Source organism: Gigantopelta aegis, chromosome 4 (assembly GCF_016097555.1).
Source record: "Gigantopelta aegis isolate Gae_Host chromosome 4, Gae_host_genome, whole genome shotgun sequence".
Classification (NCBI taxonomy): domain Eukaryota; kingdom Metazoa; phylum Mollusca; class Gastropoda; order Neomphalida; family Peltospiridae; genus Gigantopelta; species Gigantopelta aegis.
In genome coordinates this window covers 61,680,506-61,703,675 of record NC_054702.1, presented here as the reverse complement: position 1 = coordinate 61,703,675, position 23,170 = coordinate 61,680,506, and the positions used below count along the sequence as shown (strand labels likewise).

General features: G+C 36.1%; 1 protein-coding gene across 1 annotated transcript in view; it reads right to left on the bottom strand.

Annotated features, from left to right (window-relative positions):
* Positions 1-23,170, bottom strand: part of LOC121370874 — a 172,713-nt gene that overhangs the window by 92,365 nt on the left and 57,178 nt on the right. Inside the window, exons 14-21 of the mRNA XM_041496388.1 lie at positions 22,630-22,692; positions 20,546-20,619; positions 17,489-17,594; positions 9,946-10,115; positions 6,886-6,992; positions 5,789-5,871; positions 4,687-4,795; positions 2,123-2,332 (exon numbers count right to left, since the gene is read on the bottom strand). Coding sequence (XP_041352322.1) covers positions 2,123-2,332; positions 4,687-4,795; positions 5,789-5,871; positions 6,886-6,992; positions 9,946-10,115; positions 17,489-17,594; positions 20,546-20,619; positions 22,630-22,692 — 922 coding nt within the window. The remainder of the gene's footprint in view (positions 1-2,122; positions 2,333-4,686; positions 4,796-5,788; positions 5,872-6,885; positions 6,993-9,945; positions 10,116-17,488; positions 17,595-20,545; positions 20,620-22,629; positions 22,693-23,170) is intronic.

The window sequence follows — 23,170 nt, the reverse complement described above, 5'->3', positions numbered from 1 at the left end:
CAAAAGCCTTTAATGGATGATAAATACGGTGAGCACATCATGCATGCATCCATATAAAGGGTCTGTGCGGGCTGAAGTTTGTGGAAACATATTGTTCGGCGGGATGAGAGTATCCGATTGCAGATAATCCCATTTTTGAGCAAGCTGAATCTGTAGCTCTCGTTTGACAGCTCTCGCTCCTGGTAGTAACTGGGAGAATCACTCCATATGTCCCAGTAGCTGATGGAGCTCTTGTTTGGCAGCTCTCTCTCCTGGTAGTAACTGGGAGAATGACTCCATATGTCCCAGTAACTGATGGAGTTGTCTGAGACTGGCTGCTGAAAGGGATGTTAGTGTCTTCAACAACTGTCTGAAATTTTCTAGTCATGAAGGACTGACACCTCCGGGAAGGTGAACCTCTGTGTTGGCATCAGTTCGGATTTCCATACATTGATGAGAAAGCCGAGAGTGGAATCCTGGGCCTGGATGATCCCCTAGGCAACTCAGAGCTAATTTTTGGAGGTAATCTTGGATTATGTCCTGCAGAGCTGTTTGGCGAACTAAGTCTTGGTAAGACCTTTGAAAAACTGGGAGGGAGAGCAGAGGAGGGAACTTACCTGATTTGAATCGGAGTTTGAACCCCTCTTGGATTACTGAAATAACCTAAGGGTCCTCGTTTGCTGCACGCCAACAACCTGTGAAAAGCTTTAAGCTTCCCCTTACTATGGACGGATCGGCCTGAATATCGACAAACTTTATCTTTTGTAAAAGAAATGCTGTGGATGACAGCATTTCGTTTAGCATCGTTTATCAGCGGTATCCACTGTAGAGTTCTAATTACTGTAGACCAGCTTATCCAACGACGTGCCAGGCGGGGACTCCGACTGTATGGGCGCAGTTCAAAGTTCTTGCTGGCGGTGCCGTGAAAGGGACATCTGTCTAATAACTGCGTCCCGCCGTGTCAGCAAGATATTAGTCATACGCCTCTGTAACAGCCCAAGGGACACTAAACTTGTAGTGGTACCTGCCTGTGTTCAGAGGAGGGAATATGCCTCATCTGGTAATTCTTCCAGGGATTCTGTTCTGTGAAGAGTGTAAACCACCAAGCAGCATGAGACTGCATGCGTATGATCCTTCGTAGAATACCTTTCCACTCAGTGGCCTGAGCCCACGAAAGAGTAGGTAGCTTGGAACCCTTAAGCAGGGTGTTGCTATCGTCTCCTGTCTAGTAGGTGGCAATGTACAAAGATGAGCCCCCATACCCGAAGGCAAGGGTTGCCACGGGTAACCTGGGGGCGCAGAAAAGGTTGGGTTAGCAACCCATGCCCCTGAAGGGGAGGGATTAAATCCTTTTTCAGCCCCATTTTTCAAAACCCCCACGGGGATAGAATGGTGGGAAAAACCCTGGACCAGGAGGTTGGTAAAACCACTGAGGGTATCCCATACCAGAAATGTAAGAACCAGTTTGCTAGACTGTGATTGCGTCACTGGTTTTATGTCCCGAGTGCTGGACTACAGGCTGGATTAATCCCGCCATACTGGTCCATTGTGGCCCAGCCAGTCGCACACTTGAAATGGCCTGGTCAGTGTTGCCCTGGGGTCAGGCTGGTACCTGTCCCCCATGAAAGTTTACTTGAACAGCCCGCACTACCGGTCGGGTTAGGCTGGTGTGCTGTGGCAATCCCGCACAACAACCAGTTAGGGGTGGCATTGCAAATCCTTCCTACCCCAGGTCACGAGGCCGGTGTAATTGGAAAGGTCATTTTAAAAATAAAAAGGGCGAGCAAACTCTGTCATGGAAAACAAACAAACCTAAAATTGTGGTGTTAATTACGGTACCCGTTCACGATAATTACTGAACACTAATACTTTAGTGTATCGCGAGGGTTGTCAAATATAAAAGACAATAATAAAAAGAAAAAAACCCCCATAAGGAATGACCAAAACATTCTACAAAATTCAATGAATAAAGTAAACTGTTATCAATTTATTAATCTGCAATGGGAAGGGTTGTTTTGTTGTTTTTGTTTGTTTGGTTGTTTGTTGTTTTTTGCATGTTTTTTTTCATTTATATATCTTGCCATATAACATAAGTTAATTTTTTAACACTGAACAAGATATTAACTGAAATAAAAATTGATACTTTCGTAAACGGAGATGAAAGCTTCTGTTTCATTCTGTGGAATAACAGTAACTGGCATTTCCCGGAGAAATTTCTTGAGTGTGCTTGCTATTTCATTATTCGTGAAGGTATTGTCAAACTCTATGTCGCCATGCTGATCGAAGGATGACATGATAATTTTAACATTTGCCACCTTTCCAGTAAGCCGAAACATTCCTTCTTGTTCCAGTCCTGCCAAAACACAAACACAAAATAATGAATGTTCAGGCATCTCAATAAGTTGAAAACGGTCATTCAGGTTACCAGGTAAAATTACCACACATATCAACAGAAAACGGTTCTTCATTCTCCATAAAATCTTATTTAACTGAAACAACAGCATCTATATTTTGATTAGTTGAGTGCTATTTAAACACACACATAATATAATAAACTGTATTAATATAACGAGAACAGTAATATGACTAAGTTTGAAAGTATCAGTGTGTATGTGAAGAAATTTTATAATAATAATGGAAATATAACTACATGCATAGTCTTTCGCACGGAGAACGCCTTTTTCATGATATGGAATTTACTACAAATTATTTATTTTTGAGCGGAGTATTTTCAAAATTGGACACAAACATAGTATTTTGTTTGTTATTTTTAAAACACTTTTACTCAAACAAAAGTGAAAGTATTTCCCAAAACATGTTTGTATGAGAATGGGACGGACTATAGGTTACCAGGTTTGTATTTTGTGGTTGAAATTACAAATAATAGTTTTTCCCCTTAAATTTTATGGTCTGCAAGATAAAAAAAACTAAAAAAACTAGTTAATCTCTATTTATATATTAGGATTAATAATTTACTGCTTTATTAAGTGTAAAATATGAAACAAGTGCAATGTTATTTGTTAATATGACAAGACATTTAAAGGGACATTCTTCAGTTTGCTGCAATTTTTAAGATGTTATCGACTAACAGAGACTTTTTAACGATTGTAATTACATATCAAGTATATTTTTGTGCATAAAATATTAGTGGCTGTATATTGAATGTGTTTCTGATCATTCTAATATTTGTACTAGGTTAATTTCATTTTATTTCCTGAAAACAAATATTTTTCGATTTGGCTGAAATTTGGTAATTGGTTAGGTGTGAGTATGTGCGCGTATGTGGGTTGGGGGATGTGGGGTAATTATTGATATAATTAGATAACATAAGTAAGTCCGAGTAACAAGTGACAATGTGTGCATGTATGTGTGTTGTTGTTGTAATTAAATAACTTATAAATATGTCTGAGTAATGTACAACTATTATAGCTTGGGAATCTGTCATTACCGCTTGTGGATATATTTATTATTATTATTATTATTATTGTAATTTTGATGCCAGAATGTTCCTAGTAAGCAACCGCCTGTCTTGAGGCCTCAAATATTTCCCCTATCAAATATACAGTATGGGCTGACCAGCATTAAGCAGCCATCTCGCTTTTAAGTGAAGTTAAATATTCTCCCAAATCAAATGCAACATGAACTGACCCGTATTCAGCAGCCACATATTCAAATACTGCCTTAATACACACATTTGAAAGTCACAAAATCATCTTCAGCTTTCCACAAAAAAAGCTAACTAGCAAATAACCATTAACCTAGTGATAAAAATTACAGTGGACAAACAAATTAAAAGGAAAAAATGGAAACTGTCAAATGGTCTTGAAGTAGGGTCGTATTATGAGCTTTTCACCAAAGAGCAATGATTAGATTAGATTGAAGTCTAAATAGCAGTTACAGTGCACGTCCATGTTAAATGAACATATGAAAGATTAAAAAGAAATGAAAAGAAAGGAATGATTATTTAATGGCACCTAAGCACATTGGCTATTTGATATCGAACAAATGGTTATTTTAATACTTGGGGGGAAGAGAGAGAGAGAGAGAGAGAGAGAGAGAGAGAGAGAGAGAGAGAGAGAGAGAGAGAGAGAGAGAGAGAGAGAGAGAGAGAGAGAGAGAGAGAGAGAGAGAGAGAGAGAGAGAGAGAGAGAGAGAGAGAGAGGCACAGGCAGGCAGGCAGACAGACAGAGACCGATACAAAGACCTAAAAATAGAGACGGAGAGGAAAACAAATGGGCCACTCCTACAGATAAAGCACCAATGGAGGTTTTATATGCACTTTCCAATAGGCCTTTGATTAACAAGCATTCTTAGACTACTGTTGAAGCGGCACATGTCCTAACAAATTTTCACATCTCCTAATTTAAGGGCAATAACTCTATATCTTCAGATATTACGAAAAAACAAATGTCTGAAAAAACTATATGTTAGACAGATGGACAGATACATGAAGAGAAAACCGATAGTCTTCAGGCTGGACTTTTTCTTTGATGTTTTGGGCACCACCAGACAAGCCGGGTGCCTAATTTATTTCAAATTAGCCTACCTATGTACAATAAGCTGGGTTCTCCTTAAATGTTAAAAATATATGTACATATACAAAAAGTGTCTGTGTTTGTATGATATATTAATAACATATTTAGTGCATCCGGCTGGACTGGTAGGTGAGTATAAAAAGTAAAATGAATGAACATAAATATGACGAACCACCAGATTTCACCAAGAATGAGCATATATACTTGACGATGTAGGGGACACGGCAGCCTTCTGGAGCCCTCTTTACCAGGTCCTCAAGGGAGACTCCTAACGTCTTTTCCTGGGTGTTGAAGAAAACAAACAAAATAACTATGTGATACCCTAAAATAAAGTAGTTTTGTAACTGCACAACTACTCTGATGGACATGCAGGGCTCGAAACAGGAAGTAAAATATGGCCTGCTGTTATTTTTTGTTTATGTAACAGGCCAAAATAATTGTATCCTGCTAACAAACAAAAAAGAAAAGAATATGGCTTTCTGCAAATAAGATAGCACAGGGTGAAGGGAGGGTTTGCGCTAGTGTGTTTTAGAGCATTATGGAATTAACCTGTATCCTGCCATTGTAGTCCAAGCTCCAGCTCCTGTAGGGGCGCTATTTCTAGTTCGACCTGACACGGCGAGCTGCAGAAGCTTTCTCATTATTTTATCCTTTGAACACATCTCCCGAATGAAACTAGGGTGGGTACTAAAATCTGACATTGGAAACCCCATTATTTTGGATGTTATTTGTGATGGTCCAGACTGTCTATATATTCCTTTTTTAAAGCACTGCAGTCCACATAATCCTGTATGCATGCTTGTATTAACTAAATTAAGTATTCTATTAGGGACCCCCATCCCCCACCGAGATAAACAATTATGATAGACTTTATGTATTAATCCCAAAATGTTATGCTGACGGAATAAGCCACACCCCTTTTTGATCTACGACAAAAAGTGACCATATGCATTCTGGTTTTTTAAGCATGGACATATAAGATGCATATTGTAATATAGGATCAACCCTACATTGCCTCATTTTTGTCACGTGATGTCATAATCCAAAAATGGCCATCTATCAGAGTTTGCATGTATCACCTTTGTTTGCATTATATTTGAAATTAAAACCTGTTTCTTCATTTATTTTATTGTCTTCTCTCTTTGAAATGGTTCTAACTGAACTAATATGATAAACAGACAAAGGAACTGAAAGAAAGGAATATTTGAGGTTTATTTGTTTTCGTTTTTTTAAATGATTTATTTTACTAATTCTACAAAAATATGTTTACTTACTATAATCGGCTGACTAAGGATCGTCTTGCGTACTTCACTAAGTTTAGTCCCACAGGGTACAACAATTGTGTCAAGTGGATCAGCTGTCAACAAACGCACTTGTCCATAAATATCATTTCAATTACATACATCAAACATATTAAGCAACATAGGTTAAACAGAGAACAACAGTAAAAAACAACAACAACAAAAAAACCCACCACCCCTTAACTACATGGCTATGGACCAAATAAACAGAAAACATTTGATCCAGAGCCAGCTCACGTTTTTCTGGGTTTCTTTCTCTGACGTATACAACCAGACCTCGTTACAATGATCGTGTTCATGCCGTTGTCACTTTGAAGGGACATTCCTGAGTTTGCTGCATTGTAAGATGTTTCCGACTAATAAAATATTTCTACGATCAAACTTACATGTTAAATATATTTTCTTGTTTAGAATATCAGTGTCTGTATATTCAATGTGTTTTTGGTCATCTCAATATTTGTAAGAAGCCCAAACTGGATTTTGTCTTCAAATAATTTCGTACGTACGGAAAAATAATTTGTTTAGAAATAAAATTAAATTTAACCTAGTACAAATATTAGAAGGATCAGAAACACGTTTAATATACAGCCACTAATATTTTATGCAGAAAAAAATATATTTGATATGTAATTACAATTGCTAAAATGTCTCTGTTAGTCGATAACATCTTAAAAATTGCAGCAAACTCAGGAATGTCCCTTTAAGGACGCACTCTACACGGTTTATTTACAGATATATGGCATCAGACATATGGTTAAGGACCACACAGATATAAAGAGAGAAACCCCGCTGTTGCCACTTCATGGGCTACTCTTTTCGATTAGCAGCAAGGGATCTTTTACATGCACCACCCCACAGACAGGATAGTACATACCACGCCCCCCCCCCCCCCCCAAACAACTGGAACCCCTATTTATCGATTAATAATGTGTAAAGCGTGTCACAACATGACCATGATACTTTGCACCCGATATCACATTAGTATACCGTCAGTGGTCAAAATTACAAATATGGATGCCAAATACCTTTTATATAACATCGTCAATCACCATGCACTCTATATCACTTACCGTCGACTAGCACATCGATGTTATCAAGGCCCTTGGACTTGACTTTATCACTGCTAATACACCAAAGTTGTATAGTTTGTTTCTTTGTCTTGGGTTTGTCAGTTTTACTAAAATAAGAATAAGAATGAGAATGAGAATTAAAAACAAAAAGAAGAAAAAAGAAAGAAAGAAAAAGGAACACAATAGGTAGAAGCATACGCAAGCTTTCTGCATGGTTATCTTCAACTGTGCAAGCTTTCCGCAAGCATGTTTTCGTTTTTGCAAGAATGCGCAAGCTGGCTGCGTCTATATCTTCAACAGTACTGTGCAAGCTTCCTGCAAGCTTGTCTTCACTTGTGGAAGCTTGCGCAAGGTTCCAAAATGTCTTAGTTTGTGTAGTTGAAATTGAACAGAAAAAGAACCAAGTCCAAATAATTTTCATGTTTCTTACAAAATATTCATAACTTCTCACATGATTTATCAAATCCAATTGGAAAAGTGGCTAAACAACCACACATACATGCAACAGATTTAGATAATAATAATAAAAACAAATAATTTGATATTAATATATGTATGTAATATGGTTCAAACAGAATCATTATTGGACTCTCAATTGACCCCAAAGATAACAATATATGCATGACCATGAGAGGATGACTTGGGCCATGTTTGGTTGAAATCTGCCTGGTGGAATAGACCTCTTTCGCAGTCCCATTGCGCATGAACATACAAACATTAATGGATATTACGTTGTACCAAAATAATTTCTATAATGCACACATATATTTCAATTTAAAAACACTTTATTAGGTATAGATTAAGTCAAATTTCAATTTTAAGGTATTTGTTCACAAAACAGGAGAAAATGACACAACGTTCGAGATGTGTAAAAACAACAAATGATTTGAAATCTAGCGGATGACACCCCAATTTTTTTTGCAGTTATGAGTTTTGATATGCTTGTAGAATAAATAGGTGAACAATTAGCACATTTTGAGTGGTAAAAATATGTGTACCGTGTGCCTTTAAGCACTAAAAAAGGTCTCAGTCAATCAGATGCCAGGGTGGCCATCTTGGATTTTGAATCAACCACAAAATAACAACACTTAGAAAGTGACATGAGCGGATCATTTGAACGGAGTTTGATTGAAACCTGTCTGGGGGACCTTAAGCTTGAGAAGAAGTAAAACATGTCTTAGTCAATCAGAAGCCAGGGAGGCCATCTTGGATTTTGAATTGGCCGAAAAATATAACAAAACTTGGTCAGAGCCATGAGAGGATCATTAGGAATATAGATATGCGTGGTGATACTTAAGAAGAAGAAGAAGAAGCAAAAAATGTCTTGGTTATTCAGAGGCCAGGGTGGCCATCTTGTAATGTGCATCGGCCTAAAAAAATAACAACACTTGATCATTTGGACCATGTTTGGTTGAATCATGCTTGGTGGAACAGTAAAAGAAAGAAAAGAAGAAAAAGAAAATAGAAGGAAAACAACTAACAACAAAGGACTTTACACCACTGTGTGGGTCTCCAGACAGTGGAGGAAATTAAAGGGACATTCCTGACTTTGCTCCACTGTAAGATATTTCCGAAATATAAAATATTTCTACGATTAAAATTACATATTAATTATATTTTCTTGTTAAAAATATCAGTGTCTGAATATTCATTGTGTTTCTGGTCGTCTTAATATTTGTAAGAAGCCCAAACTGGATTTTATCTTCAAATAATTTCGTACGTACGAAAAAACTATATTTTAGGAAATAAGATGAAATTTAACCTAGTACAAAATATTAGAACGATCAGAAACACGTTTAATATACAGCCACTAATATGCTATGCAGAAAAATATATTTGATATGTAATTACAATCGTTAAAATATCTCTGTTAGTCGATAACATCTTAAAAAGTGCAGCAAACTCAGGAATACGTGGGAAACTGATTTTATATGTATCTGCCTACAAGTAGCACCTATTTTGTATTTTCACAGTTCATGTTTTTTTCATTTTAAAACTGATTATTATTGGCTTTTTAGAATTAGAAAAGATGCAAGATGGCCGCCACTGATGACGGCGCAAGCTGGCGGGAAGCTCGTTGCAATCTTGTTGATAGTTCGTCGCAAGCTTTGGGATGCTCGTCGCAAGTGCGGGACGCTCGTCCCAAGCATGCAGGTAACTTGTCGCGAGGTTGTAAAAAGGATACAAATACTAGCTTAAATTGCACACGCTTGTAGACAGCTCGTCGTAAGTGTGCGGGAAGCTCGTAGCAAACATGGGGGAAGCCCATCGCAAGCATGCGGGAAGATGGTAACAAGCTGGTCGCAAGTATGCAACAAGCTAGTCTATATATATATACCCCCCCCCCCCCCCCCTCCCCACACACACACACCGTTCCTCTGTCCTGTCTTTCGCTCGCCAAAGACACAGATCTACGACATTAATTCCCTCGAAACACTGTCACAGATGATCTATAATTCCTCGTAGCTAACTGTTAGATGGATCGGCCTCGGTGGCGTCATGGCAGGCCATCGGTCTACAGGCTGGTAGGTGCTGGGTTCGGATCCCAGTCGAGGCATGGGATTTTTAATCCAGATACCGACTCCAAACCTTGAGTGAGTGCTCCGCAAGGCTCAATGGGTAGGTGTAAACCACTTGCACCGACCAGTGATCCATAACTGGTTCAACAAAGGCCATGGTTTGTGCTATCCTGCCTGTGGGAAGCGCAAATAAAAGATCCCTTGCTGCCAATCGGAAGAGTAGCCCATGTAGTGGCGACAGTGGGTTTCCTCTCATAATCTGTGTGGTCTTTAACCATATGTCTGACGCCATATAACCGTAAATAAAATGTGTCGAGTGCGTCTTTAAATAAAACATCTCTAAAGGCTCATAGACGACCACCTTAGAACTCCCACCCCATGTGGATAACAAGCATACCAAAGTAGTTGAAATTTGTTTTTAAAAAAATAAAAAAATAAAAAATAAATAAAAATAAAAACAATTTAGATTTCATTAATACCCAATATACCTTAGCCTTCCCCCAGTATCAACTGTTCAAGATTAAAATTATACGAGGTTGACCTGCTTTTCATCACCATGTTGTACTGATCTTTGAACAAAACTGTGATGATCGATGGAGCCAGAACACAGAGTTCACCATCCACAAGAACAGGCATCTTCTTGCTTGTGGTCAGTTTCATTTGCTGGCCATGCTGATAAATCACTTGCTTCTTACTGATCTGACCCAAGGTCTGCGAGAACAAAATACACAAAACACCATGCTCACTTTCAGCAAAAATAGTAGGCACAACTCATAAACAGTTTCAAAGAATTGTTTTAGGTAGTATTATAGCGAATACTACTACTATGCATGCTGCTACAAAGTCCGAATTATAACTTGTGGATAGTTAATTATAACTACGACAAATTACTCTCCTACCTTTAATTACCATTAGATTGTCCCCACACTTTGTCTAAACATAGATCGTGAAAAAACCCACAATTACAATGACACATATTCCACATGCTAGATTATAACCATGTCACCTACACTGGCTTTAACGATATCTCCTAGGACAAAAGGTATGCAATTTTCTGCTCGTTGCTATTTTATTTTTTTATGGAATACTCTTCATGAGGGATAGACACCTAACGGTAAAGAACTTTTAAAAATATAAAATGTAGTTTTTCATGTTTTTAATAGTAATAGTGGTGCATAATTTCAAGTAGCAAAAATAGACATGTATAATTTTAAAAAGTATTTCGATGCTTCTGTTTTTACACTTAATCGTAAGGCATAATAATAAACAATTGTCTTTACCGTTATATCTTTAACGGTAATTTATTACTAGCAAAACAAATTAATAACAAGGTAAACACTTTTATAAATGTATATAGGTATCTATACGTGTTACTATTACAGGCATTTGGGTCATTCCGTGTCAGATCACCCAAAAATCCAGATATTTTAAACCCGACCGTCTCAGATTTTTTATGAAACTTGGTATACTTGACGATTGGGGTCCCACAGCACTAAATTCAAAATTTTAGGCCAATCGGACCAGTGGTGTGGGAGATATGGCCCCCCAAATGTTGAGATTTTCGGCCAAAATGGGCGTGGCCGCCAACCTTTGAACCCTCATATCTCAGGAACTACTGGGCCAATCTTCATAAAATTGGTATTGTTGGAAAGGGAATTTACAAGGATTCCATTATTGTTCAGATTGGAGAATGTTGGGGTACACTGACCGTTTGACCTTTGTTACGACCTTGAAATTGACCTTGTGGATCACGTGACCTTGAAATGACCTCTCTTGAAATTTAATCTCCCACATGTTAACTAAAACATATAAAAGTTTCAGTGGTGTAATATTCTTTGTTTAGCAGCAATACACATTGAAAAATTGCATGTCCATGAAAATAACACCTTTTCTGCCATTAACGTCTGATTAGCTATACTGAAGTAAACCCGAATGACCAATTCCTGATGCTAGGAATCACCATCTCTCTTGAACACCAAGTAATACATTGTAGGCCTTCATGCTATGATCATATGATATCAAACTACTTCCTTCATTGCCTTCTCACCAGTTCAGCAGTCACAGAATCATTCGGTCACCCACTTCCCCCATAGTCTTGCAATTCTAGCATCATCCTTTTTACTCAGAGAGTACATTCGTCAAGAAGATGCAATAGAAGGTTATCAATGACACAGAAGATGTCCCCTTCACTAATCAACAAGTGGGTTCTTCGTTTGGCCAGTAAAATAACTTAGAAGGTCCGTGATGGTGCATAAAACGAATGAAGAAGTCTCCATGCTCTTCTGAAATGTCCTCAACCAGCCCAACCCATGCCTCATTGTCATACAGACAACAAATATAGTTTTGCTTCTTGGCTTCAATGGGAGGCTCCTGGACAGATACTAGTTCTGGTGGGTCACTCTGCAGGCTCAGCTTGTAGGCATGCATCTTTGACTTAGACACTGGAACTAACCAGTGAAATTGCTGTGTTTCCATGACCGTTTTAGCCACTTGAAACCTCCCTTGTAGTTCCAACTCATGCTTTGCTATGTGTTCTGGTGTGATGTTGAAAAAGTGAATACCTGGAATACTCTTGATGCAGAAGTCCATGATAGCCTCCCTGGTCAGGACTGGGTCTGTGTAGGGACGCTGCAAACTGGCCTTTGTCAGCAACCTCTTCACCGTCCCCCCAGTTCCATCACAGGCACTTTTGCCGTGGCTTGTCGCAAAAAAGTTCCATTCACCTTCCAAACCAAAGTCCTCTTCATGATGGTACAGGTTAACAAAATTGTTCTTATTTTTATACTGTCCAGCACAGCCGTCAGTGAAATAATGGATCTTTTTCACATGAGGAAACCCAGTCTGAAGGTATGGAATAACAACACTCAAGAAAGCATACACAGTTACAGTTGAGTGCTCCCTAGTGTCACTCACTACACAAATGTTACGGTGTTCGAGGGTTCCATCAGCCAATCTGCAGTATGCCACAAAAGGATGTAAGGTATCCTGTTTATTTTCCCAGAGACATTTTCCACAAACTCACCTTGCAGGACAAAGTCAATGCTTTTCTAAATATTAAATCTAGCCCTGAAACCCTTTCAGTAAAGTTAAGCAGGTCAGAAAACTAAAATGGCAGCAGAGTACATGTATCATTGCCAAAGGCCCACAAGCCTTGGACATTTGGGTCAAACTTTTCAAGTATAAATCAGTTAATCAATGTCAAGGTAGACCTTGTTCACACTCTGTGCCAAAGACTGGGTGTACAAATACATTATGTAGTACATCACTGGATGAAGCCTGATTTCAGACTGGGTTGTACTGTAGTTGATTGAAACCTTGTTCAAAACCACTGGCAAGGCCATATGACATGATAAAATGACTTAATAGGTTTTATGACGAAAACATAATACTTACATATCAACATCTGACATAGTGTCCAACTTGAAAGCTTCAGGTTGTCAAAGAAATGCAGATCAAGAAACTTATTTGTCTTAAACTTCTAATTGCCATGTGCTCTATGGGGATTTCCCCAGGGGATTTCAAGGAGTACCTGACATGCCTGAAGCCACACTTCCTGTTAACCCTTTGGGCCTGATTGTGTAGAATCTCTCATGCCATCTGGCATCTATTCATATCCTTCAGGCATTCCTTCAGACATGTCAGGTGGATTTTGACTCCAAAGATGAGTTTTTGGTCTCAGAGAAGTCTATACATGTAGAAAATGTACATTGTAATGCATTGTATCAATCATCCGTGCAGGTATGCATTTTGTAAATCTATATTGTGGCTAAACAAAAAAGATTACACCTCTGAAACTTTTATATGTTTTAGTTAACATGTGGGAGATTAAATTTCAAGAAAGGTCATCTCAAGGTCACGTGATCCACAAGGGTTCAAAGGTTGGCGGCCACGCCCATTTTGGCTGTATCTCCCACACCACTGGTTCAATTGGCCTAAAATATCGGATTCGGTGCTGTGGGATCCCAATCAACAAGTATATAAAGTTTCATAAAAATCTGAGACGGTCGGGTTTCACCCATTGGGTGATTTGACACAGAATCACCCATAATATATGTAACATGTAATGCTAGACTAGATACATGATTGTAAAAAAAATGTCAAATCTGTTTATTCAACATAGATAACGGTAAAAACATAAAATATAACGGTGAAGACACATGACATGGTATTTTGTGCCATCTGCAATTTACTTCGGTAATGTAATCATGCAAATGGCTTTTAGAAACAGATTTATTGAAATAACTGATGGGTTTCTCATATTTCTAGATTGAGAATACTTTATTAAACTAACAGTAAAGACAGACAATAAGTGTGACATTCAAAAAGAAGTATTTTAAGAATTAAAAATAATTTGCCTATAAAGACACCCAGCTAGTAGTCATGTACTTAACATGTTGATCTAAGCTTGACCTAGATGTGATAGTGTCGTCTGATGGATAACTTTCAAACTAATACACGTTGTGGTCCTTTTTGTAGATACCGTAATAACACAATAAAATGAAAAATAAAAGTTTTATTTTAATATTTTAAATTGAAATTTAAGAACCGTATGTATTTGTTAGTGGATTACATACATTTTGCAGTTTAAAGCCAAACACTTATCATTTCAGAGAGTTTTGCAATTCCATAACGATAACATGTGCTTTGGTACACCATAACGGAGTGAACATTTTGGGTATATAATTTTAATTACAAGGTTTTCTAATGCATCTGCATGGCCAAATATATCCAGTGCATCAAATGATGATGTTTTTATGTGCATCGCTGTTTATTTACATTATATGCTGTTTTGTCGAAATTATTGCAACTGCAATGTATTTACCGGGGTTTTTTCCCCTTTTTGTGAAAATAGCCCACATAGATGATATTATGTGACTGTCCATCAATGACAATGTTTATGACACAAGTGCTTAAATAATCTCTCGCTAGGGAAATACATGATAATTTAAACACCATTTGTCATGGACGCAGTCATAGTATTCTATTTATTACCATAGAATTATTCTGCAAAGTTAGTAAATATACAGTCCAGTCAATGTTTACAACTACCAACCTTTGCAGACGGAAAATGTAATTTGTACTCATTGTAGACGTCTTAAACACCAGGGCCCCGTTCCACGAAAGAATTGTAGCTAAGGTTAATTGTAGTGGCTTACGGCGAGACTGGATTTGGCTCTAACTGGTGGAGCAAATGTTTGAAAATTTTGTTTCTAGTGCATGTGTTGGACTACAGCCACTGGTAATAGATGGTACAAATGATAAAACCAAATCCCAAACATTTAGCTAGTCGCTTGAAAACAAATGACCTCAGTTGGAGGCTAGCAAGGCAGACAAACACAAATAAATGGAAAATCCAATGTGGGACCGAATTCATTGTGAGTACCAGATATTTCAATATGAACCATGTCAAAGATACCTGCCTACTATTAAAACATCATGTTCAGAGCCGACGATTGTATTTCAAATTTTGAACCAGAGCATATCAGAATAAAACTACCTTTACAAACCATTGCCGTACTGATGAATCAAACAGTTGGCAAAGACATAACGATGGCTATGTCATTATTATCTTAAGAATGGAATGATTAGTGATACTATTGGCATCATATGATGGTGATTTCAAGGCGTGTTCATAGGTATATGGGTATAGTATTACTTAAGACGTAGTTAGTGGAGTCCTTGAAGTCAAGATGTACAATCATGTACAAGTACATTCTGAAGGTTTAAAAGTCTTACGAGACTAGCATGGTCAGTTTCCTATTTGGGCAAACAAGCCAACCAAAGAAAAACCCCAGCATGGTTAAAGACTGTGCCAACAGAGATTTGACTGCATAACATTTTGCCAAGTTTTAGCATGGTTAATGAATCTCTAGAAAGATTTATTAAAATGTCTGTCCCACCGAATTGAGGCGTTTTCAGCATTTTGGATGTCTCACAGTTACATTGATTAGCCGTCTACTAGCATATCTTGTGAGAACTCCACTTTAGTGATATTATGTTAGCTATTCCACGTTGCTCTGATTTGACAAACTGTATTATGGCACATACACACCAACTTATTAAGCACAAACCCTATCTTCCATATCAGCACCCTGATATATTTGAAACCTTCAGATTGGCAGCATTCAGATGTCTGGCAACACTATTTGTGGATGCATTCCTAAAACCACCAATTTAAAGCGAACAACATACCCGGACTCTAGAGGTCACAGCAGGGTTAAGGCTAAATTCTGCTGCTAAACAGATACAGCAGAACATTAACGTGTCATCACAAAGCGTTTCTAAAGCCAATCGTTTCAAGTGATTATGAATATATTTGGGTTTTTTCTTTTTTTTCTATTGAAACATCGGTATATCTAAACACATTTTCCTGTCCTGGACAAAGAAGCCGGTCGAGGCCGGCTCTTGTACCCAGGACAGGCGTGCGCTATAACAGCTTGTTCTGAATGTGCACGTAAAGCCCTATGACCTGACCTGACCTAAACACATTTCAATTGATGAAATGTATGAGTGTAGTCTGATTTGTTTTACATTATTGTGCAAACATTTATCAGAGTCGTAGATTAAACACACGCCGCATATCGAATTATCAAGTGAGTTGCAACTGCACTTAAAATTTCGGCACGCTATGGTACTATTATTTTTTTTTATTTGGCGTAGCCATGAGATGGGGTTCGGCGTTTGTGGAATACGTCGCAATTAGGATCACAGCATCCATGCCGTCCCCCACTCAACCCCACCACCCTCACTAATAAGGTACACATATTTCATGTTAAATTTATTAAAAGCTTTTTTGTTTAACCGACACCACAAGAACAGATAGATTTATTAATTATTGACTATTGGGTGTCATGCAAACAGGTGCGGGTTTTTGTTTTTGTTTTCTTTTTTTTTCATATTCTTGGAGAGGAAACACACTACATTTGTTTTTACATTTAGTAGCAAGGGAACTTCTAAATGCACCATCCCTCAGACAGGATAGCACATACCATCTCCTTTGATATACCAATTGCGGTGAACTGGCTGGGACAAGAAATAGCCTAATAGACACATCGACGGCGATCGATCCTAGACAGACCACGCATAAAGGCGATCGCGTTACCACTAGGCTATGTCCCAAGTCATATAAAGGAACTGTCATATAATCCTACCTATATATGACTTCACTGTTTTAATCCCCAGTAACGCCCATCCGTCTTTAATTTACATACAATTAAAACAACAGAGCATACACTAATATTTCTTATGTGTTAAATATAACAAAATCAAAATGAAAATGTTCAAGAATTTTGAAATAATACATTTGTTATGCAAATAGATTTACATATTGACGGCAGAAAGAACTTGCATTCAAAACATACACAATTGCACTTTTGACTTTTGATGATGAATATTAAAGACTGTTGGGATAGTATATTGTGTATGAACCCTTTTCAGTCGCAATTTTTTTGTTTTTTAAATGGATATTAAAAAAAAGGAAAAAAGGTACATGCGTAAGCCCTCTGTTTTAGGTAAGGTCAGGTTCCCGGAAACACACAATTTGTTTTACATCAAAAAACAAAAACAAAAATTGAATAGGAATGAACATAAAACTGATGGATAGCAATTAACATTACAATTTTTTATGAACTAAGATAGTAAAAAAATACCTCTAAATCCCAGCAATATGCGATCCAGTTTTTAGCCATTTAAGATATTGTCAACTAATGCAGCCTTTTCGGTGATTAAAATTGCATAATATTATTAAAATATTTTCTTGTTTAAAATACATGTCTGTATAAACACTGTGTTTGTTGTCATCCTAATGTTTGTATATATAGTAACCCAATCCGAATTTTACCTTAGCTTAGGTATATACACCAAATCAAATTTGATCGATGACAATGGTACCTAAAGTATAATAGTCAATAAAATTGACCATATTTTTGTTTGTCTATTTGTTGTTGTTTTGGGTTTTTTTTTTTTTTCTGTTTGATTTTTTGATGGGTAGTTTCATTTTCTTTATGTATGTGTTTGCAGGTTCCCACAAAACAAAAAGTGTTTGAACATGATACAAATACCAACATGAAATATGTAATACTTACTTTGGATGTGTATTGTAAACCAAAAGCCTCAATAATGCCATCATCATAGTTCTGTGTTACTTGACTTGAAGGGTTTTTTTCGAAGGCGAATGCTTCACCTAAATAGCTACAAGAAACATACTTTCACTTAAAGGGACATTCCTGAGTTTACATATTAAATATATTTTCTTGTTTAGAATATCAGTGTCTGTATATTCAATGTGTTTCTGGTCGTATTAATATTTGTAAGAAGCCCAAACTGGATTTTGTCTTCAAATAATTTCGTACGGAAATAAAATGAAATTTAACCTAGTACAAATATTAGAACGATCGGAAACACGTTTAATATACAGCCACTAATATTTTATGCAGAAAAATATATTTGATATGTAATTACAATCGTTAAAAAGTCTCTGTTAGTCGATAGCATCTTAAAAATTGCAGCAAATTCGGGAATGTCTCTTTAAACCAAGCATACTTTTAAGTAAACCAAATACACCTTTATTTTAATTATTATACAATCGTTAAAAACAACATTAAATTATCTTTTGATTAAACCAATCATACCTTAATTAAATATGTCATAAAGTTTGGTAATATTGGTAACAAATTGTCGTTAGTGCTGGTTTTCCATGTGATCTGCAGATGATGATGATGATGATGATGGGAAAACAGAAAAGTACCCTTTCGACGTTGCTAAAGTTAATCTCGTAATGCTCACCTAAACATGTGTGGATGTCTGTATTATATATATATATATATATATATATATATATATATATATATATATATATATATATATATATATATATATATATATATATATATATAATATCTTACATTTTCAGTGCAATCAAAGTATGTGATATTTTTCAGATCACATACTTTAAGAATTTGATAACTTTGCAAATTAGATGTAAATTAGTCGAGGTCTCGGCACTAGGTTTATTGACATTTAAGCAAACGTACTTGGGTGACACTCCATGATTGACGTATGTATTCATAGTCATCAAATAAAAACATCTCAATGGCAATTTGACACTGAAAGCTGTCCAGCGTTCAGAAAACAAAACAAACGTTAGGCATAAATTTATTTTGATGTAAGGGCATCCAAAATGACGCCATTCGAGTTTGACATCATTTCCATTCAAAAATACACCGCGCCACATATTCTTACGTCATTTGAATATCTAGTAATGGCGAACTGGAATTAACGTTGCGTGTACAGGTTACAAATACACGTTGTATTAAGCTTGAGGTTATATGGTAAAGACGTCCACAGATTCTTAGGTGAGCATTATGAGATTAACTTTAGCAACGCCGAAAGGGTACTTTTTTGTTTTCCAAGTACATCAGCAAAGAAAAAATCCACTAAAAACATTTGGAAGCTTGGTTACCATATATCATTGTATGTTAGTTGACTCTATGCACACGCCTACCCCTTATTTGGCCTCTCAGTATCTGGTACAAAAAAGATTGGTATGATATATTTTAATATGTAATTGAACCGGAGATGACATTATATTTTAATAAAGATTTCAAGATACCGGTATCTCAAACATCTGAGTACAGAATTTTTAATGTGATCCCCAAATGTGGAATAACACTGTTCTGACCTTTTTATTTCTATTTTCTTCAAACGAATCAATCGCTTTGATATCGCCGGCTGATAAAAGCAGTTTCGTTTTTATAAAGGCGGTGTAATTATTATTTAGCAGCCAAAATAGATAATTGCTACAATGAAGTGCTAAACATTACAATGGAATTGTATGTAATTTTGATGAATGCATCCTAAAGTGCAGAAAAAACATTTCAGTAATTTACGTTTGTTGAAAACGGGTGGTGTACCATTTTAGAAAAGAAAGATTGACCGTAGAACTTTGAACTTTGTTAATTATCACAAGAAATGGTAATCCAAGGCGAACTCAATAAAGTTGCTACGTTCGATTCGGACTAACGAAACGATACTTTTGAAACCATGCATGCACCTTTTAAACAAACATTTTACTGTACACGATCAGGTCATATGACGTCATCTCTCGCTCGAGCAATACAAGTATCCTGACACTCGTTTCGTGAAATCAGTACGACACACACGTTCTATCATAATTTCTATATATGTAACTATACCCAATAAAATATGTTTCAATCAAGAAATTTGTAACACCAATAATTGAAATGTACATGTAATATAATTATCAAGCAAATATACGATAAAGGTTTTTCATTACATACCTATTCAATATTACTTGTGAACACGTGTGATAAATTTATTTTGTATCGTACATGTGTGCGATTTGGATCGGAACTTTTAAATGGGGAATTCCCTTTTTCTTTTTACTGCAGTTAGCGCCTTGTATTTACTGAGTTCATATATGATTTACAAATGACGTCACATCGTATTTGAAACATTACACAAGGCTGTCGCAGAGTATGATTCTTAACTCCATGAAAGGAGTTTTGATCATAGATTAACTGTTGACGTTAAATTAAAAACCGTTTTTGTAAAACATAAAAGATGGTATGTAATAAATACAGAATTTCACACACTTTGTTGTAACAATGTCTTCGTTTTCTATTTATTGCACTCGTTTATTTTGCGAAAGAAAATACCACGAGACCGCTACGCGGTTTCGTGGTATATATTCTTGCACACCCTCACCGTGGTGCAGGGGTGTAATATTCTCTTTGAGAATGGCCAATACAGCACAAAATTGAAGTTTTGAGTAAAATTCAGTATCCGTAAAATTCTGTGATATTTGTGTTTTTGCACAGTTCTTTACACTGTTTTTGTTTAAGTCTTGAATTTTTATATTGATGTTGATCATCACTTTATTTATTTGCATTACCATAGTTTGACACCCAATAGCCGATGTATTTTTCGTGCTGGTGTGTCGTTAAACATTCATTCATTCATTCATTCATATTCTTGCACAAAATAACTCGTGTAATAAATTGGAAGCGAAAACAACGTATGAGAAGTTCTGTGTATAAGCCACACAGTAATGCATGTTTTTACAGATGTTGTTATACAACTATTTCATATTGACGTCAGAGTTGTAATTATATTAAATCTACCTTGAAGTGTTGCTGAATACTAAGCACTGTGGTTGGCTTTTCTTCAATTCGTTCGTTAGATCTTTATATTGATACTGCAAATAAAAATATGATGTTATCTTAGCACCATTATAGTACATACGTAAACACATTACCTTAGATTAACACAAACATGACACTTAAAGGCGCTCTGTCACGGATGGTTGACCTAATTAATGACCCAACTAAGTATTATCTGAAAATATATACATTTGTACCTAAAAGTGCCTTAACCACCATATCCCACTTATTATTTATATTTTATAAAAAATAATTGAATTATGTCGACGGTCCATAATTCAAAGAAAAATAACGGCTATTTGGAGAGCAACGGTGTGACGTATTATTTTTGAGTCACGTGGTGGGCATCCACCGAATAACCGCAATATGAAAACGATTTACCAAGCTCGTGTAACGAAAACGCTTGACCGACCTCTGCGACGTAGAGTAAATAGAAAAACAACAACAATGAAACAGGTTATTAAAAATTAATAAAAACATATACTGAATGATAATAGGCTTATACATTAATTTATTTTAGTAACAGAAGCATGTTAAACGTCGACAATCCCGACTAGCTAGGCCTTTGCATCTATAGGTACATTTATCGTTAGTCGTACACGAAAATATCTAACAATCTGGATCGCAAACACCTTCATTTTCCCTGTCTGCATCTGTGTGCAAGATATGATCCAGACAAGAAAAAGTTAACAGACGGACAGATAAAAGGACGGACAGACGGATAACGCCATACCATAATACGACCCATCATAGATAGGCGTATAAAACCTATTCCGTCCAGATTGAGGAGGTTCCACTGTACATATACATATATATATATATATATATATATATATATATATATATATATATATATATATATATATATATATGGTGCCGTCATATAAATTCGAACATCATGTTTTCGAACAGCTCATTCATACGCGATTTTCCACGTGCATACTGAAGGTGTGACGTCAACAAACATCGCAGATTGACAAGAGGTTGTTCATCGTTCGCTACAAAAATGTTGTGTATAAAACTTCCTTGTGGAAGTATGGCAATTAATTTATTGAAAAATAATGTTAATGAATCACTGTCCAAGTTTTGGGTAACTACCATCATGTAAATACAAACGTAGCACTTTACAGTATAGGCTATATCTGCACTCGATGTGTCGTCTGCTTTGTTTATATCAATATTGAATACGTCATTCACTGTAAAGGGAAATAAATCTGATTCTTTTAGAAAAAATATGGAAGCCTATTTAGACCATTTCTTATTAACGTCTGCGAGACTTTACAATATTCCTTTTCAGAAGGTTCCTTTTTCTTTTTAGACTACCTCTCGCACTGAGAGATTCAGATACTGTCAATACACCCAAGAAAATCTTTCTAAGGCATATTCTGCTGTAATAAACGATCGCATAGACATCCGTAAGGCTGCCAAAAGGTTTTCAGTCCCAGTCAAATCTTTTTTATCTATAAATGAGGTAGCTAAACATCTTGGTCACATCCAAGACATGGTTTACCATACATGCACATTCTCTGCTACGGAACATTATTTATTTATAGAAACTATCATGTATTCGAAAACATATGATGTAACTTCCTCACAGTATATCCAGATGTCGGAGAAACGTTTCTGTTACAACCAGTATTGTGTTTATCATCTATAATTCCAATGAAAAGTTAAGAAAGATTATTTAGCTTTTAATTCAGAATTCATTACAGAAATTTGCCATATGAGCTTATCTGTTCGAACAAATATTATGGAAGGATATATATATATATATATATATATATATATATATATATATATATATATATATATATATATATATATATATATATATATATATATACATACATACATACATACATACATACATACATACATACATACATACATACACACACACACACACACACACACACACGTACTCACACACGCATGCATGCATGCATACATTTACATTTACATTTTCATATATATTTGGCAAAAATAAGACGTAATATAAATAAAACTATTATAATTATATGATAGCATGAAGAAATTTTGCTCACTTCAAACTGAACATGTTCAGCAAGTTCTTTGGCACTTTCTTTTAAGAAATTGCGACCTTCTTTCTGGAAAAAAATAATTATGTTAATTAGTAATTAAATTGAATAATCAAATATGCATGAATTATATGCATGAATTATGCATGAATAATATGCATGAATTATTATCTTTTAGCACAAAAATATGTACCATGAGACGGCTTGGATGTCGAGTGGTATATTTTTGCGAAAAATAAGCAAGTGCAATAAATAGGAAACAAAAATAATGTATGTGAAGTTCTGTATTTATTATATATACCTTATTTTGTTTTTACCAAAAAATAAACCACTAAACAAACCCCCCACCCCACCCCCCACCCCAACAAAACCCCCAACAAAAAACAACAATAGCAAACAAATATATTTTTAATTTAACGTCAAAAGATGAAACATAACACTTTTTGAAATATATGATCAATCCTTCTTTCATCGCTACGCTATAGTATCCACTATTAGTACAGACAATTTTGTTTTATATGTACAAAAATATTTTTCTTAATTAGTT